This window comes from Callorhinchus milii, unplaced genomic scaffold, assembly GCF_018977255.1.
Source record: "Callorhinchus milii isolate IMCB2004 unplaced genomic scaffold, IMCB_Cmil_1.0 Scaffold10, whole genome shotgun sequence".
In the NCBI taxonomy this organism is placed as follows: domain Eukaryota; kingdom Metazoa; phylum Chordata; class Chondrichthyes; order Chimaeriformes; family Callorhinchidae; genus Callorhinchus; species Callorhinchus milii.
The window spans coordinates 6,681,321-6,700,643 of record NW_024704751.1 but is presented as its reverse complement, the minus strand read 5'-3'; the positions used below and the strand labels follow the sequence as shown (position 1 = coordinate 6,700,643).

Genomic DNA, 19,323 nt, shown 5'->3' with positions numbered 1-19,323 from the left:
GCTCGAAGGGGCTGAATGGCCTCCTCCTGTTCCTGCGTAACTCCCTTCTCCCGTGGAATAGCCCCGCGGGATCTTCACGCGTCCCGTCAACACTGTGAGGGGCGGTTGTCGCGTTTGGCCCACGGAGTCCCGCGCGATACACTCCCGCAGGTCCCGGCCACGGGATAAGGCGCCGTAATAACACATGCGAAGGATTATCATCGTCATTACTAATAATTGATTGATTATTATTATTATTATTGTATCGCACGCGTCTTTTTTTTTAAGGAATACAACACAACACGATGCAAGCGGGTGTGGCACACGCGGGGGCGCCGTGGCTCAGTTGGTTAAAGCGCCTGTCTAGTAAACAGGAGATCCTGGGTTCGAATCCCAGCGGTGCCTTAAGGATTGCTCTGCTCGGAATTACAGTAGCAGAAGTCTTTTAATGGAAACTTGTGACCCCCCCCCAAAAAAAAACTCCCCACCCTCCAAAAACAAACTTGCACCGGATCCGACTCAGTCCGTCAAAACCAATCGATTTCACCGGTTACAATTGGATACCATTGAGTCAGTCAATCAATCAATCAATCGATCAATGGGATATATTGCCCCTCGTTTATGTGAATGAACCCCCCGCGGGTCCCTGGTTTCCCGCCCGGGGGTTCCATTCATAAATTAGTTCCATTAATTCTATTCCACACACACACATACACATACAACACACATAACATATACATACACACACACACACAACAACAACACACAACATATACATACACACACACAACATACACATAGACACACACACACATAAACACACATGTACATACACACACACAACAACACACATGTATGTACATACACACACACACACAACATACACATAGACACACACACATAAACACAACATATACATGCACACACACACACACACACAACATAACCACACACATACAACATACACATAGACAAACACACACACCCAAACATATATATAAAAACCTCAGCTGCAATTTCACAGCAACAAACCCCCTCCCCCCCCCCAAAAAAAAAGAGGGGGTGAGGGGGGGGAGTGGGAAAGAGAGAGAGAGAAAGAAAGAAGGAAAGAGAGAGAAGGAAAGAGAAAGAGAGAGAGAGAGAGAGAGAGAGAGAGAGAAAAAAAGAGATTGCAATAGAAAAACGTTTCAGCCCTTCTGTGGAGTGAGCGGATGCTGAGCCACTCGGAGCAGTAGTCCGGCGTCGTGGCTTAGTTGGTTAAAGCGCCTGTCTAGTAAACAGGAGATCCTGGGTTCGAATCCCAGCGGTGCCTTCAGGGCTCATTTTACGGTCGTTTCTTATAATAAAGTTGGACCTGGGGTTGGGGTTTGGGGGGTTGCTGTGTGTGTCTTTTACACAGGGAGAGGGAGGGAGAGGGAGGGAGTTGCAGTGAGGATGGGGGATTTCTCCCATTGATGAAATTCTGCAGAGTCTGTCTGCAGAGATGGAGCCTATTCCCCCTCTCCCCCTCCTCCTCTCCTCTCCCCTCCTCTCCCCTCCCCTCCTCTCCCCCTCCTCTCCTCTCCTCTCCCCCTCCTCTCCTCTCCCCCTCCTCTCCTCTCCCCCTCCTCCCCCTCCTCTCCCCCTCCTCCTCTCCCCCTCCTCTCCCCTCCTCCCTCCCCTCCCCTCCTCCTCTCCCCCTCCTCCCCTCCCCTCCTCTCCCCCTCTCCCCTCCTCCTCTCCCCCTCCCCTCCTCCTCTCCCCCTCCCCTCCTCCTCTCCCCCTCCCCTCCTCTCCCCCCTCCCCTCCTTGCTCTGCTCTCTGCTTCGCTCTGCTGTGCAGTTTAATAATAATAATTATAACAATATGATACTAACAATCCTTGCATTCGATACGGCGCCTCATCGCGTCTTCGGGAACGTCTCCGAGCGCTTCTCGCGGAATGGACCGTAAAGCGAATTGGCGGTGTATCTGCGGGCGGACAGAGGCGATTTTAAGGCGATTCGCTTTCCACACGTTTAATTCAACCCCCTCCCCCCCCCACCTCCCCCCACCGTTTACGCAACACGAACCCACCCGAGTCAACTCATTTCGCAGTATGTTTCCGTGCAGCGCATTTATAATAAAAATAATGAATAATGATAATAATAATAATAATAATCCTGGGGTTTGATGCAGCGCCTTATCGCGTCTTCGAGAACGTCTCAAAGCGACTCACGGAATATAACGTCGAGTGAATTGACGGTAGGTTTTGTGTGTTTTGATCGACACACAGGAATTCCCTGCGCCAAAGGAGGTTTGCCCGAACCATATTGATATTAATGTGGTTCTCTAAAATAATTTTACCTGGAGTGAGTTTGACTGACTAATTGATTTGGCTAATTAGTGTGGCCGGGAATATTGTCTACCCGGTGTATTTGTAGGCTATCGCCTATGTTACAGTCATTACACGGCACTGTTAAAAAGAAAAATCCTGTGAAGCGCTTTGAGACGTCCTCCTGACATGAAAGGCCCCGTATTCATCCTTTATTATTATCGTCCGTTTATAATTAACAATAAAAAATTATTCTCAGCATTGTCGGAATAATGTACTGCATCCAAGCGAAACGGTCAGGGACCGAAAAAAAATAAACGTGAAAGGCTGTACACCAATAAGGATTGTTATTATAATTATAATTAATAATTTTTTTAAAAAAACTGGGAAACAACAACATGTTGTAGGGGGTTGTGTGTAGGGGAGTAGGGGGTTGTGTGTGTGTAATGTATGTGTGTGTGTAATGTGTGTGTAATGTATGTGTGTGTGTAACGTATGTGTGTGTGTGTTAGGTGTGTGTGTAATGTATGTGTGTGTAGTGTATGTGTGTGTAGTGTGTGTAGTGTATGTGTAGTGTATGTGTGTGTGTAGTGTATGTGTGTAGTGTGCGTGTGTGTGTGTGTAGTGTGTGTGGTGTATGTGTGTGTGTAGTGTATGTGTGTGTATGTGTGTAGTGTATGTGTGTGTGTAGTGTGTGTGGTGTATGTGTATGTATGTGTGTATGTAGTGTGTGTGTAGTGTATGTATGTGTGTGTGTATAGTGTGTGTGTGTATGTGTGTAGTGTGTGTGTGTGTGTAGTGTGTGTGTGGTGTATGTGTATGTATGTGTGTGTGTATAGTGTATGTGTGTGTGGTGTATGTGTGTGTATGTGTGTGTAGTGTGTATGTGTGTAGTGTATGTGTGTGTGTGTGTGGTGTGTATGTATGTGTGTGTGGTGTGTGTAGTGTGTATCTGTGTGTGTGTGTAGTGTGTGTGTAGTGTGTATGTATGTGTGTGTGTAGTGTGTGTGTAGTGTGTGTATGTGTGTATGTATGTATGTGTGTGTGTGGTGTGTGTATGTGTGTGTGTATGTGTGTGTAGTGTATGTATGTATATGTATGTGTGTGTGTGTGTGTGTGTATGTGTGTGTGTGTGTGGTGTGTGTGTAGTGTATGTGTGTGTGGTGTGTGTGTGTAGTGTGTGTATGTATGTATGTGTGTGTGTATGTATGTGTGTGTGTAGTGTATGTGTGTGTAGTGTATGTATGTGTGTGTGTGTGTGTATATGTGTAGATCACTTGAGCGGATGTAGCGCTGCGAATTGCGCACTGTGGGATCGCTGCCGCACAGAGACCTGAGAGTGAGAGAGAGAGTGTGAGAGAGAGAGAGAGCGGCGCTGTGCCCTTCAAACCCCCACTGTCAAGTTCACCCTCTGCTGATGAGTGGGACCGGACTGTGAGTGACACCCACCAACTACCCCTCAAACAGCGTAACAATCCCACCCCCGGGGGGGGGGGGGGGGGGGGGGGGGGTCAGAGAGAGAGAGAGAGAGAGAGAGAGAGAGGGGGAGAGGAGGAGGTGGTGGAGGTGGGGGTTGAACCCGGGGTTTAATCAGCAACAACTTCGGGCTGAGGAGAGGGGACACTGGAATGGACCCTCTGGTCATCACCAGTTGAGACTGAACCCAATCACGACTTGACTTTGGGTGGAGGAGGAGAGGGAGAGAAAGAGAAAGGGAAAGAAAAAGAGAGCGAGAGAGAGAGGGAGAGAGAGAGAGAGAGAGAGTGGGGGCAAAAAAAACAATAATTTTTTTTTTAGGTGGGGGGGGGGGGGGGAGCGGTGTTAAAAAAGAAAGAAGGATCGACAACCACCAAACGTAAGAGCTAACCGCGCCGGGGGGGGGGGGGCAAAAAAAAAGGAGAATTAACGGCAAAAGAAAGTGCTACCGAGCCATGGAAGACGCTGGTGAGGAAGCTCGAGGGATGTCCTGCCTGGAGAAGACCAGCTCCACTCTGTCCGTGAACGACGTGTACGAGATCGCGCAGCTGATGGGAGCGGAGCTGGAGAGGCTGATCGACAGTCACGGCAGGGGGGCGGTGGAGGGTCTGGTCTCCAAAGTGGTCCGGGTCCTGGAGCTGCTGGAAAGCTTCGTGAGCAGGAAGAACGAGAGCAGACAACACCAACAACAGCACCAGCACCAACAGCAACAACAACAGCACCAACACCAGGAGCTCCTCACAGCCATTGCCTTGTTACAGGCAGAGAAACTCTCAGCCTCCACCACCTCCACCAACACCAACACTCGCTTTAAGGTTTGGAGAAATTCAGATTATTTGTTATATATGTATGTGTGTGTGTGTATATATAGTGTGTGTATATAGTGTGTGTGTATATAGTGTGTGTGTATATATATATAGTGTGTGTGTGTATATAGTGTGTGTGTGTATATAGTGTGTGTATATAGTGTGTGTGTATATATAGTGTGTGTGTCTATATAGTGTGTGTGTATATATTGTGTGTGTGTGTATATTGTGTGTGTATAGTGTGTGTGTATATAGTGTGTGTGTATAGTGTGTGTGTGTATATAGTGTATGTGTATATATAGTCTGTGTGTGTATATATAGTGTATGTGTGTATATATATTGTGTGTGTGTATATATATTGTGTGTATATATATATATATATTTTTATTTATTGATGATCCACCCCCAACCCCAACCCCAACCGCCCAAAAAAAAGAAAAGTTGGAAAGAGAGAAAGTTACCTGTCAGCTCTTTTTTTTATTATTTTATTTTTAAGAAAAGGCATTTCAAACTTTGGGTTTGTTTGAGTCGGATGATGTTCTTCGAAACATTGGTTGGAGGAGGGCCGGAGACACTTTTAAGTCGTGCCGGGTAATAAGGATCCCGTGACATTACTCTGTGCCGTGGTTTGTGTGTGAGGGGGGGGGGGGGGGGTGTGGGGGGTGGGGGGAGAGTGGGGTTGAGGGTGGGGGGGGGGGGGGGGAGATAATAACAGAAGTGAGTTTCTACCTAATGTCCTAACCGACACGTTTCCCCCTCCCAACCCCCACCTCCCAAAGGTTAAGCGATTAATCCTTCGCTTCTTCAGGGCTGTTTGTTTGTGGGACGTTGATGTGCACAAAAATTAATCACATAATCGTGTTAATAAATCCGTGCATTTGATACAGCGGCTTATCACGTGGTTGAGACGACTCAAAGCGCATCGCAAGATACACTGTAAAGTGAATTGTGTGGGTATTTTTGTGGGTGAAAAGCAGCCAAAGTGAGTATATTATTATTTTTCTTTGGCTGTCCCTTCCGCCTCCCAAAATTCATAATCGCTACACTCGACAGTAAATGCTGTTTGAGTTATTTTGACGATGTGCTAAGATTTACCACTTATAATTATTGCTGTTCACTCCTGAGGTGACCCATTGAAGCGCCTGACCAGACCTGCGTCCTCTGTAGGCTCTTACAGAGCGTGTTTCTGTGTTGAAGACGGCGTTTAAGAATTTTACTGAACTTTGCATACTCAAAATGCTGAGACAGCGAAACACACACGTTATTTATACAACTATAAGTTACTGTTGTTGTACATTGATTTGTAGTTATATCATTATAAATTAATTTACAGATATATTATTTTACAATCTTATTTTATGCATATATAATTACCAAATAATTTATTTCAGGAGACGTTAACTCGCTTAACTATTGCTCAGTAAGATTTTCGATCTACGTAGGGCTGCATTTAATTCAGTTTAAAATACGGAGGCGCAGATTATGGATTTACTTATAAAAATAGAACTATGGAGAGGATTAATCTGGTAACTGAGGGATTTAACCTTCCGAAATAGAGGGCCGGGAGGAAGAGGGTTTTTTTTTATATAAATGTACGCCAGAATTTGTATTTACTACTGGAACTGTAGTGCAACGCAGGGGGAGAAAGAGACAGATATTTCAGTAAGATTTGTACAGGAATAATTTGACACTGTTGTTTGTCCAACTGTCTGTTGGGGTTTTGGAGTAATGTAATTGATTGGGAAGAATTTCTATTCCTCATGACTGTCTCGCGAAGTCCTGGTGAGGAGCCAGGCTGGGGTGGTCTGGCATCAACAGAGCCTCGGAGGGCTCCCGACCTGCCTGGCTCAGCAACCGAGACCCCTACAGAAAGGGGACGCGCTTCCAATCTCCCTCTGCCAGGCAGCTGGAGACGGCACGAGGCTGAAAGGTAGAGGGTGCGACTTCCAGTCTTTAAGGGTAGATAGTTGCCGATTTTTCGGGGTGGGGGTCAGCCCCGGTGTCTGACACGTGCGGAAACCCGTCGCCGTACTTAACCAGGTCTACCCGTTAGGGCTTCAGCCTCCGGGGTTAATTAGGAGCTGAGTGGGAGGATTTCCTGATCCCCAGTGACTGGTCTGTTCTGCCGACGCCGAAACGGGCCTCGATCGGAAAATGGCCACTGAGGGGTGAGCGCGAGGGATATCTGGTGACTTTCCAGCCGTATGCGGAACAGCGAGTGATTTCCTCTGCGAGCGGCCGCAGATGGAGCAGAAGTACCCGCGATCGGGACCCGTTTAGAACAGGAGGAGGAAGTAGTCTCAGTCTCGTTACTGTTGGGGTCGCTGCTGGTGCCTGACCTGCAGCAGAAAGAGGAAACAGAACAACAAAAAACGCACAAATGGAACCATTTAACCCGCCAGCTGGACAATGAGTAAGGGGCATTTTTACCCCATTTCCCCTGGAAAGTCGTTAGACAAAGGTGCGCCGACTGACGCAGGAATCGTCCATCCACCCCACACCCCACCCCCCCCCCCCCCCCGTCACGCACACGCACGCACATGTTGCTGGTGCTAAGCTGGAGCAGGACATTTTAGGCTTTTAAAGCTTTGATGGTAAACAGGACTTTAAACCGTGACTGGCTTCCTTGCGGCTGGAATGTTTGCTATGTTGTTTTGCAACTTGGACCCGTTTTCTTTTCAGTTTGGATGGCAGTGGGGGTGGGAGGGTAATGCGAAAGTGAAATCGTAGCCAAATAGAATTCAGATTTGCTACGCCCCCGATTTGACTAAACGCCAAATGGTTCACTCAATAATTCGGTTCCGTTTCTTTTCGCCCACTTTCCTGTCCCCTCTCCCCCTCCCCCCCCCCCCCACCCCCCCACCCCGCCCACGCTTTTGTGGCTTCAACATAACTCTTTATGGTCGCTTCACAGAATACAGCGTAAAGTGGATTGACTGTGTATTTTGTGGGCGAAATGTGGCAGCCAATTGCTTACAGCAGTGTCCCACAAACAGTTAGAGATTGAGTGATCAAATTGTTTTTTTCCCCCCACTCCCACCCAGTTCGCTTTTCAAGTTCAAGTTGCTTTCCAGGTTATTGAGTATAAGAGTTTGTTCCTTGCGTTCGTGGAGGCTTTTATTCACGATTGAATTTAAACAAATAGTTAACTGATTCAATAACTCTTTGGCCAGACTGCCTGATGCCTCCTCGCCACCCTGAAGGTATTATAGTGGACTCACGCGGACATTTCTGGTGCCAAAGTCCAGTTATTGTCAGCAAACTTGTCGTGACCTCATAAGTGAATAATTTCCCTTTCTGGCTACGTGTCATGTCACCACGGTGTCCGTCACATTTGCCATAATCAAAACTATGAGTCAATAATGTATGCAAATGGGTTCTCTGTGGGCAGATCGACTCAAAGAGTGGCGCGTGTGTGTGTGTGTGCGTGCTCACATGTGTGTGTGCCTCTCTCCCTCCATCCCTCTGGTATATACAGAAATTTGCACGCAAACACACGAGTAACACCAGAGGCAGAGAGAGGAGATGTTTAGCTGTGTCCTGGGTTCGCAGATGCTAATAATCCTTGCACTTGATATGGCGCCTTATGACGTCGTTGAGACATCTCAGGAGCGCTTCACAGGATATACCGTAAAGCGAATTGGCTGTGTGTTTTGTGGGCGAAACGTGGCAGGGTTCCAGTCCGCGTCACCGCCCATTCCCCGCGTAATTGCTCGCCTTGACATGTATTTCAGGAGCTGGAGAACAAATCACACGCTTGGCATAAGAATGTCCAGGAGCTGCAGAAACAGATCTCGCAGCTCACCAACGAAAACCAACAGCTGGTCAACCAACTAATTGGGAGCCAGACCCAGGAAGGTAAATTGTCTTAAAATAATAATAATCCTTGCATTCGATTATAGCGCCTTATCACGTCTTCAGGGCGTCTCAAAGCGCCGCACAGAATACTCCACATGTCTCTGTTTACCGAGCAGCAAATAGGAACCCAGTTTGTGAGATGATTGCTTTCTCGGGGTAATGATCCCTTCAAAAAAGTCGTTAAATAAATAATAATTTGGTAAACCAATCCATCAACCATTTGCGGGACGTTTCGCCCACAAAATACACAGTCCAATTCCCTTTAGAGTATATTCTCTGAAGCGCTTTGAGACGTCTCGACGAAATAAGGCGCTAAGTCAAATGCAAGGATTATTACGATTATTATTATTATGCTGATGATATGATGTGGGGCGTTGCTGCTGACAGGCCGGCCTCTCTCTATCAGACAGTCTCTCCAAGAAGGAGCGCGAGGTGATGCTCAAGTTGAAAGAGGTGGTGGACAGACAACGCGATGAGCTCCGGGCCAAAGATCACGAAATCTACCGCAAGAACGACGACGTGGAGGCAGTAAGCACACCGGGCGCCGGGAGCTTTGGCGGATCTGCTGTTAAAAGCTTATTGAGTTTCGCCCACAAAATACACGGTTTCTCGCAGTAAATCCCACGGCGCACTTTGAGACGTCTCGATGAGACGTGATAAGGTGCTGCGTCAAATGCAAATACAAGGCTTGTTATTACGTAAATATCAACCCCCCCCCTGCAAAAAAAAAGCAGCTATTATAATCATCCTCGCCTTTACAGCGCGTCGTTGAGACGTCTCAAACGCTTTGCAGACTATACTGCAGAGCGAATTGACCGTGTAATTTTGTAGGCAAAACGGAGGGCAGCCGATTGCGCACAGCGGTGTCCCACAAACCGTCGTGGGTTGGTGTTCATGTGCAATTCATATGTAAAGTTAATATGTATATGTATATGCATATATATATATATATTCGTATCTACTCATATGTAAAGTGTGTGTTGTTGGTCTGGCTGACACGTCACTGAAAACCATCAAGAAGTTGCCTCTATAGAAGTGATTTAACCTATAAATTATTATTATATAAGAGTAGGCCATTTGAATGGATCCCGGCATCCACAGCCCTTTGGGTGAGGGAGAGAGAGAGTTCCAAGTTTCCACTACCCTTTGCGTGAAAAATATTATGTAACGGTGGTGCTTTGATCGCTGTTTCAGCTCCAGCAGCAACTGGACCGGGTTTTGAAGGTAAACAACGACTTGCGGCACAAGAACAGCGTGATGCAAGCGCAGATGAAGAGCGTGCTGGAGAAGAAGGCCGAGCTGGAGGTGGCCCTGCAGGAGAGGAACAAGGAGATAGACCAAGTCAGATCCACCCTGACTCAGATCCAGGCCGAGCAAAGCTCAGCTGTGGTGAGCACCATTAGCCGCGCAAGCAAGAGGAACCCGGGTTCGATTCCCGGGAGGGCCGGGGACGAAACCTTAGGCAAATTTCCTTACTCCACACGCTTCTGTTTGCCTAGCAGTAGGCAGGAACCCGGTTGTTAGTCGATTGGTGGATTGATTTTGCCAAGCGCAATAATCCTGCAATTCCGTGTTTGAATGACGCCCATACATACGACCCCTGGGGAGGCCTTGAACGGGAATTAAATGCCGGCAAATGTTCACCTGATGCTTTCGAGAAGTCTAAGATGCCTTTGTCTCTCTTTCCTTTCTCTCCCTTCATCTTGTTTCTCTCCCCTCTCCCTCAAAGACAAAATCAGTGCTGAAGGTTCCTGACATAGACTTGAGTGACAAGATAATCGTGGACCTGAAGGACCCGAACCGGCCATGCTTCACAAAGCAGGAGATGAGGCAGATCCTCCATGAACGCAACGAACTCAAGACCAACTTGTTCCTGGTGCAGGAGGAGCTGACTTACTATCAGCGGTGAGTGAGTCTGGGCGAGGAGACTCCTCCCTCTCCCTCTCTTCCCCCTCCAGACACACTCACACACAACTCCGAGCACGGCCTGGAGACCTCCTTTCCGAGACTGAGACACTGCCTCTTTTCTCCCCGCGCCCCCCACCACCCCACCGCAATCTGACTGACGCTTTATCCCCCTCCTCCGTCCAACTAAGCATGAATCACTTCCTCTGACTACCCCCCCACCTCTTCCACTCTGTGACATTTCCCCCACCCCCACCCTGCCCATTCCGACCAGGAATTAAACAACTCTTTCTTCTCTCCGCACCCCCCCGCACTCACTCCCGATTACCAAGTGGAGGCTACAAGCCAAACCAAGGGCTGTGACAGCCAAAGCCCTGCCAAGCCCCCGGACAATGTCCATACTTGCACTTCCTGGGCGAGTGGGGGAGGGGGGCAGTTAATGAATAAAGGCACTGGATAGTGTTGAGTAGGACACCCCTCTTTGCTATCTGGGTTGGGGGCTCAGAGTCGCTGTAACATCCCAAAGCACTGCCCAGCGGAGAACTGGATACCCGGTGGGGTTCAACGGCGGGACCACACGTTTTTATTTTTTTGGTACTAGAGCCCAGCCGTCTGTCCAGCCACCCACCCACCCACCCACCTGCCTAACGCTGAGCTTTGACGTTGCAGAGAGATCTTGAACGATGAGAAATGTCCCGTCTTCTTCATGGAGACGATCAAAACGGCCATGCAAAAGCAGCGGAAGAAGGTCAAGGCGAAAATGCTGGGCATCCCGGAGAGCATGTGCAGCAGGTGAGCGAATAGATGGATGTGTCTTAATAATAATAATAATCCTTGCACTTGATAAAGCACCTCATCACATTGTTGAGACGTCTCAAAGCGCTCCACAGAATATACTGTAAAGTGGATTGACTGTATTTTGTGGGTGAAACCCGACAGCCAATGGTGCACAGCAGCGTCCACCCAAACAGTCGTGGACTGAGTGACCAAATTATTAGCATTATTATTTTTTGGGGAAGGGATTATTACCGCTGGAAAAGTGATCCGCCAATCAACTAACAACCGGGTTCCTACGTATTGCCGGGTAAGCAATGGCGTGTGGCGTAACAAAACTTGCCCAACGTTTCGCCCTGCCACGGAATCAATCCCAGGCCCTCTCACTTGCGAGGCGAGTGCTCTAACCGAGCTGCAGGACTCCACGACAGGATCCAGGCTGAGGCTCCAATTCGGTGCCGGAGGTGGGGCGGTGGTGGGGGGGGGGGGGAGGCTGCATTGTCGGAGCTATCGTCCTTTGGATGAGACGTTGACACTTTCTGTCATTCACTTCGCCCACTCATTTCACGGCTGTTTGCGGGACATCGCTGTCTGCAAGTTGGCGGCCGTGTTCGCCTACAAAACACACAGTCGCTACCACGCCACGCAGGAAATCCTGCGGTGAGCTTCGAGACATTCGGGGGCCAATAAAGCACTGTATCAAACGCAAAAGGGTTGTTGTTGTTGTAGTAATGGATGGATTAACTCTCCCGCGGTGCTCTGTCTTGTGGCTGAGCATGAAACTGCAGCTACTGTTAAGTTTTTTTTTAATCTGCACGTGTTTTTGTGTGTGTGTGTGTGTGTGTGTGTGTGCGCGAGCGTGTGCGTGTGTGGGTGGGGCGGTTAGGGCTAGGGGACGGACCCACAAACTTTAAGGTTTGAACGCAGAGAAAGATTAGCCGCAAGAAAAAGCCCCCGAGATATTTTCGGCTGTTCGTTATGGCTCTAGTTATAAATTCAGAGTCTATAAATTCTACGTGTTAAAAGCTGCTGCTGTAGTGTAGGTGCGCAAGGGTGTGTGTGTGTGTGTGTGTGTGTGTGTGGAGAGGGCGGTGGGGGGGGGGGGGTTTAGACGCAAAAGAAACTTGAGTGTTTATTTTTAGGTCTGTTTTGCGGAAATAAAATGAATATCTCTTGGGATTTCTCCAACCCCGTCCGCAGTAATTTTTTTTTCTCTCTCTCTCTGAAAATGTTCTATTTTCTCTTTTCTCTCTCTCTCTCTCTCTCTCTCTCTCTCTCGCCAGAGCAGACAAAAAAAAAACAGGGTATGTAGAAAGTGGCTTAAAAAAATTAATTTTGTCAATCGAATGTTTTTCCTTTACGCTCCTTTTCGCAGCGACGAGGAAGAGAAAGACAACCTCGTGCTCCCCTGCTTCCCACAGGACGAGATGGACTCCAAACCCCGTGAATCGAAAATCCGAACCATGTGAGTAATGGAGGAAATTGTCAGTGGCAAACAACAACAACAATCCTTGCATTTGATATAGCGCTTTTCACGTCAGGAGGACGTCCCAAAGCGCTTCACAGAACACACTGTAAAGTGAATTGACTGTATATTTGTGGGCGAACGCGGCAGCCAATTGCGCACAGCAGTGTCCCCCACGACAGTTCCTGGATTGAGGGACCAAATTATTATTTTGTTTTTTGAAGGGATCAACTCAATGAGGTTATTATTATTTTTGAAGAGAGAAACTTCAAGGAAGCTGGCGACTCTCACAGTTATGGGGCGATTGTGAAAGCAACTTGTCTTCTTTTACCCAGTGGTTATTTTCAATCTGCTGGATGTGGTTGGCGCCAGGGGGGAGAGTTGTTTTATGCATGTTTAACCGCCACTGGCACCTTGCTAATGTCTCTGCGTCTTTTGCCTTCTAGAAATCCACCTCCAGAAAGTAGAACTACTTTGCAAAGTATTCTCAGCAGTGGAATCCAGATCTGGATTTCAGAACTACTTTGCAAAGTACTCTCTGCCAGGTAAATGTCAGAATGGATTGTGCACTGACCTTGTGTCTTGTCTAGAAGTTATTTGTAGTTACACTAGCATAGAGTCTTTAGAAACTACAGCGCAGAGGACGAGCATTCCGCCCATCAAGCTCACTGGTGCAAGCTCCCTCCCCAAAATCCCTAGCCTCTCTGTCTTCAAATCGCTTCTGGCTCCCTTCGGTCACTTCCATCGCTCTCACCTTGCTCAGTGTCCCACACCATCCGTCTGCTACTCAACAACATGGTAAATTTACACACTGCCTTTCACGTCGGGAGAATGTCTCAAAGAGGGTTCATACAGCCGACTGGAAGTCTGAGTTTGGTGTGCGGGGGGAGGTGGGGAGGGTGGGGGGGGGGGAGAGAGAGAGAGGAAAGCGATTTGTAAATTGGATGTAAAGAGCTTTGAGATGTTCTACGTGAGAGGAAAGGCAGTATAACTGCAAATTGACCACGTGTTGTGTTGCGATACAAGGTGGGTTCAGTGGCTCTTGGGGTTTTAACTCTGTATTACTCTTGGGTTAGTCTCTGTATTCCTTGGACCGCTCAAAGGGGATGAAATCCTCCCCATCCCCCCTCCCCGGGGTAGGTAGGAGACATCCAGGTGTGATACCGTGTTGTTTCTCTAAAGAGCACGGAATTGCAGATTGAAAACTGCTTGGGACGAGTTGCCAAGGATACCAAATCCTGCGAGCTGCCAGGGAAACCGAATGGCATCTCGTTTGATGATGTTCGTGCATTCACTTGGCTTGTTGACTTTTGCCCTCTGGTTTCAAACAGAAGGCGATCCTGTTGGGCAGGGAGGTGACTGGGCTTCTGTTTTCTCCCCTGCGGGATCACCTCAGCACTGGGTGAAAGTCCTTAGTGCGAGTGTTTTGGTGTATAAATTTTGTGCCATATCTTCATTTACATCCAGGTTAAGCGTTGCAACTACAGTCTTTACCTTAACCAAACCCCACCCCACTCCCCCTCCTCTCTTCCACCTCCTCACCCAAATCCTGAAAAGCTTTGGTATCGCGGAGAATTGTCTCACGTAGCCCGATAAGCTGGTGAAATGATGGACGTTGAGTCTATCTTTAGACCTGATGGTGCTGTTGGAAATAATAATAATAATACTGATCCTTACCTTTGATTTAGCGCCTTATCACGTCTTCAAGTCGTCTGAAAGCGCTTCACAGAATATACTATAAAGTGAATTGACTGTGTATTTTGTGAGCGAAATGTACCCGCCTGCCTCACACCATAATACCATATTTCGCATAGCTTTCAGGCTCGTAGGAGTGAGCTTACAGCACAAAAAGAAGCCTGTTCGACCCATTGTGTCCGTGCTGACTCTTTGAACGGGCGATCCATTTCATTGATCTGCCTTTCTCCTATCCCTTCCTCCACAACCCTGCCAATGATTCCTTTTTTTTAAAAAAAAGATGTCTTATCTTGCTCCTTCTTCAAAGCTGTTATAAATAAATCTGCTTCAAACCTCTGCGATTAAGAAAAAAAACTCTTAAGACATTTGAGTGTCATATTGGCATCTGAGTTGTGCATGAAGGCTAAAGCTAGGAGTTATTGTATTCAAACTGTACTTGCCTTTCTCTCTCTCCCTCCCCCTACAGGTTTGGGTTTCTCTATCGAAAGAACAACAGCAAAGCTTCAGTAAACAGCACCAGCCCAGCCGGAGTTTGGGAAGTCATCGAAAAGAATGAAGTCAACTTATCTCGTGAGGAATGTTCACAAACCAAAGAATAAAACTGGGGCAAATATCCACATGTATAGATTCTTTCAATATATATTTAAGCCTTACAACTGCTATTTTAAATACTGCCGGAATTAAAAACAATCGATTAATAAATGTACATAGCAATCAATTTTTTTTTATATTTAAAAAAAATCTGACAGCACACTGATCTTAAATAAATCACTTGTACATTAACTTGTAAACATTTTTTTAAAAGAGGAAAGTTTTTTTTAAATGGATTTTTATTGAACCTTAAATAAAATTAATTTTTATTGAACCTTATGTACAAGCTTTTGTGTAATCCTGTGCTCTGTGAGAGCGAAATCAACTGGAAGTCTCTTGAACAGAACAAAATCTACACTGGGACATCCTCCTGATGTGAAAGGTACTATACAAATGTAATTTGTTGTTGGTGATCAAATGCAGTTGGCTTGTGTTCATAATTGCGGTCCATCTAGGTTATATTGGTTACTGTGATTAACTTGTATTTTCATGTCTGTAAAATAACATTTGAAGTGGTTTTGTTTTGGATTTCAAACCATTTGAAATGCTGATCTGCTCTTTTTAGCTTGGGTTTGCATTTAAGATTCACTTCTGATGTGAAGGCAGGCGCAGTGTAAGTGGAATCTATGTTTGCAGTGCAACCACTATTTTCGAACCACTTTAATCCACTGCTGTTTGTCTGAAGTTACGGTGCAGCAAAAGGTATTGAGATATAGGGAATATTAGGGAGGGAGATCATTTTTGCGTGATGTTTGATGGTACCCTCTGCCTGTGAATGGGGGCTTTCATTTGTTGCAAACTAGATGAGGTGCTGACAAATTCTGAATGTGTTTTTACATCCTTAAGATGGGCTGGCATTGGCACTGGCTGGATATTGATTTCTAGAGCTGCCAGTGTTCTGTAGCAAAAATACCCTCAGTCCCATAGAGTAATATTCCACAGCATCAGTCTTGATACTACAGCTCGTCAGTTATTCAGGGTGTGGTTTCACTTTAACTACATTGCCCGTCGGGAAATGATTCTAAACGGACTTATCGGAAATGTAAATCTCAGCGGTATAATACTTTCTTCTGCATTTTATCTTCAATTATCCAGACAGCTAGATTTCTGGGGCTCTGGTAATTCAATCTGATTTTGTGTATTTTTAGAAATGGAGGTAGCGGCACATTAACTGTTTGACTGCACAGGGCACAAGGCCTTTGGCTCATAGTGTTAGTCGTTTACATTGTATACACAGCTGTAAAATCAAATTAATTGCATCAATTTAAAAATGGACTTGTAGTGACATGGCTGGCCCATTAGACTGCTGCAAGGTTGGTACAAATGAATTGGGACAATAGTCTGAAACCAAATCATGGACCCAATAGGAACAGGACACTCAGCCCTTCGAGCCTGTTTCACCATTCTATTAGATCACGGCTGATCTGTACCTCAACTCTAATTACCTGTCTTTGCCCCATATCCCTTGATACCCCGGCCTAACAAAAATCTATCCACCTCAGTCTTGAAAGTGTGAATAGATCCAGCAGCCACAGCCTTTTTGGGGGAAGGAGAGTTCCAGATTTCCAATCCCCTTTGTGTGAAAATCGCATTGGCCCTGAACAGGTTTCTTCAGTAATATTTATTCAAAAGCAGTATGTGATAAGAGGGGTACATTTTATTAAAATGCGTGGCCTTTTTCTATTTTAGAAAATCGTGATTTTAAAGCTCATGTTTTTGGGAAACATTTAAACGCGTCTATAAAACAAGATGGTGAGACTGAGTGAACCTGTAACCGTAGACTCGATACTTCAGTCTGCGGCTTCCACTCCGCCTCTGAAGTACTCTTTATGATTTTATTTTTTCTTTCAAATGGAAGGTGCGAAGTCGTTACTTAAATGGGATTTCATACTGGACAAAAAAATTATTTTTTGCCAAGAACAACCTTAGTTTGGTTTTTTAAAAAAATCTCAGCCAAATTGTAATGCAATACTTTATTTTGGATCACTTGACATCAGAATTTCATTTAAAGCTTTCATTCAATAATTATACAAACAGCAGAGAATCTGCACATAAACAGACATCACACACAGATACAGCAGCCGGCAAGCTCACGGCCACAATGGCAATGAGCTAAAGAGGAATTGCATTTATGATTTTTTCTTGCATCGACTTTTTTTTATTAAATGTCGTTGCAGAACAATCTCGAACAGATAACTGTCCCACTGGCTAGTTAGTTGCAAATATTCTCTTGTTTATATTTGATCACATTAATAATTGAAGATTGGTAATGAGTACCGCCCCTGATACATGATGGGATCTCAGTTTAGGTCACAATGCCCTTTCTTGGTGTGATTTCAAAAGCTCAAACAGAAACCCAAGAGGCGGTCTCTATCAGAAGTGGAACCAGTGTTCGTTGCCTTGTTAGTCTTCTGTGAAGAGCATCTGCACCAGTTCAGAATTAAGTAACTCTTCTTCAACCAACTTCTGGGGCTGAAACAGTGGGAATGGATTTGCTTTGTTAAACAGGGTAATGCACTTGCTCCAATTTAAAGAACTAAAGCAGCATTTATTTTTTCCAATTGCTTACATGTTAATCCAAAGATCAGTTAAACAGTCAATATGACTGAAGTGATTGTGGGTCATTGCTAAGACTTTGATATACAGTAACTCACTGTGCCATATTTCAGGAGCGTTGGAATGCTACTCAGTTTGAAACTCTTTCGAAACACATTGTTGGGATCCTTCCAGCTGGTCAAAGATTAGATGATAAAAAGATGCAGGTTAGATAATTGATTGTAAAGAGGATGTTAATGCCACAAAATGCCACTGTATGACTTTTCACTTTACAATCTGGACGCGATTGTAAATGACGAGACTGTTTGTGTTTATATATTAAAAGAAACTTTGAAATCTGAAACGACTTACCATGACTTGTCACCAGTTTGACAGTAGATGAAGATCGATCCCTCAGGGAGTTTACTCAGCTCTGCTCTCACTATTGGTTCAGCTACAGAAAGAAAGAAAGTGTTGCCCCTTCGTCCTTCACAATAATGACAACCCTTGTATTCGATATGGCGCTTTGTCATGTCCTTGACACGTCTCTCAGCGATTCACAGGACTCTACCATTATGGACGGTGAGTTGTGTGTTTTGTGGGCAAACAAGGCAGCTGGTTTGCACACGGGGATGTCCCCGCAGAAAGCTGTAAAGCGAGTGAGCAGTTTCATCCGTGAGATTGTTGGCCAGGACACCGCAAGAGAGAAACTCCTTACTCCTGTATAGGCCTGGCTCAGTAGTAGTTACACTCTATTCTCTGAGTCACTCCACTTTAATAATAATCCTTCCATTTAATATAGTGGCTTATCACGACAACAACATAATTACATTTATAGAGCGTCTTTCACGTCGGGAGGACGTCCCAAGGTGCTGGACAGTCAGGGGTCAGGACCCGAGCAGGGGGGAAGGGGTGAGGTAAGGGAGAGAGGTGGGAGGGCAACCGAAGGCAAGGGAGGAAGCGAGGCGAAGGGACCGTGGGATGGAGTGCCAGAGTGTGGGGGCAGAGAAGCTGAAAGCCCGGCCACCGATGAAGGCGCTCTATAAATGTAGGGCGGGTCGGGCGGGAGACACGGAGCAGGCTGGAGCCACCTGAACGGAGGGAGCGGGCAGGTTGGTAGGGAGTCAGCAGGTCAGAGAGAGAGGCAGGGGGGGGGGGGGTGGTTGGGTAGAGGGGGGTGGACAAGGCCGTGGATGAGGACCTTGAATTCGATCCTCTGGGGGATGGGGAGCCAGCGGAGTCGGGCGAGGAGGCAGAGGGAGCTCTGGCCGCGCGTGGTCGGGACACGTCGCCGAGACGCCTCCAAGCGCTTTACAGGACATAGTCCTGTAGCTCTCAATGGTTAGAGCACTCGCCTCACAAGCCAGAGACCTGGGGGGGTGGGGGGGGTGGGGGTGGTTGGGGGGTGGTTATATCTGCAGAGGAGTTGAGAGAGAGAGACACAGGTCAGCTCTCTCTCTCCCTCTCTTTCACATTCCATCCATCCCTCTCTCTCTCTCTCTCTCTCTCTCCACACTTTCACACTCGCTCCATCCATGGCTGTGCGCGATAATAATAATAATAAATTAAATTAATAATAATAATAATAATCACGCAATTGGCTTAATTAATAATTAATGAATAATTATCACCCTCTCCTCCCCTCCCTCCCTCCTTCCCCCACTCTCATCCCGAAAGCCAGGGCCTCCAACAGCTGCCTCAGCCGCCGGACTGGACTTGAACCGGTCCCCCCCCCGGGCGACCCCTGGTCCGGGTTCGGCCTTTCCGTGCGCGCGAGCGCGGGCGGGCGGGCGGACCTTTCACGCAGTCCGGGCACCAGCTCAGACCCTTCGCGTCCTTCGTGCCCGTGAAGTAGACGAAGATGGCTTTGCCCTTGTTCTCCTCCAGGGCCCGGTTGAAGCTGTCCAGCGACTGGACGTTTATCTCGACGAAAACCATGGCGCCGG

The 19,323-nt window shown here is 46.8% G+C and overlaps 2 protein-coding genes and 2 non-coding genes across 4 annotated transcripts; 3 read left to right on the top strand and 1 right to left on the bottom strand.

Moving 5' to 3' along the window:
- The first annotated feature begins 310 nt into the window (after window positions 1-310).
- trnat-agu lies at window positions 311-384 on the top strand. Its single transcript has one exon. It is a non-coding gene; the product is annotated as a tRNA-Thr (tRNA).
- An 833-nt stretch (window positions 385-1,217) lies between these two features.
- trnat-agu lies at window positions 1,218-1,291 on the top strand. The gene has a single exon. It is a non-coding gene; the product is annotated as a tRNA-Thr (tRNA).
- Window positions 1,292-4,064: 2,773 nt separating this feature from the next.
- rilp (Rab interacting lysosomal protein) lies at window positions 4,065-15,073 on the top strand. Its single transcript, XM_042338823.1, has 8 exons — window positions 4,065-4,563; window positions 8,289-8,412; window positions 8,819-8,940; window positions 9,607-9,801; window positions 10,142-10,317; window positions 10,987-11,109; window positions 12,467-12,556; window positions 14,718-15,073. Exons 1-8 carry the CDS (start codon window positions 4,204-4,206, stop codon window positions 14,848-14,850), a joined length of 1,323 nt encoding a protein of 440 aa, XP_042194757.1. The 5' UTR covers window positions 4,065-4,203; the 3' UTR covers window positions 14,851-15,073.
- A 1,731-nt stretch (window positions 15,074-16,804) lies between these two features.
- On the bottom strand, window positions 16,805-19,322 carry txndc17 (thioredoxin domain containing 17). The gene is given in 4 exon segments (NM_001292449.1): window positions 16,805-17,314; window positions 17,497-17,572; window positions 17,750-17,831; window positions 19,174-19,322. Coding segments are annotated over 4 exon segments (369 nt in total). The 5' UTR covers window positions 19,316-19,322; the 3' UTR covers window positions 16,805-17,245.
- Window position 19,323: the final 1 nt, after the last annotated feature.

What these genes read in the sequence shown, in the direction of transcription:
- rilp (XM_042338823.1), top strand. Translation starts at nt 4,204, where the DNA reads ATGGAAGACGCTGGTGAGGAAGCTCGAGGGATGTCCTGCCTGGAGAAG. An exon ending in AGAACGACGACGTGGAGGCA is followed by an intron (nt 8,941 to 9,606) that starts GTAAGCACACCG and finishes TCGCTGTTTCAG; the next exon opens with CTCCAGCAGCAACTGGACCG. An exon ending in GAATCGAAAATCCGAACCAT is followed by an intron (nt 12,557 to 14,717) that starts GTGAGTAATGGA and finishes CTCCCCCTACAG; the next exon opens with GTTTGGGTTTCTCTATCGAA.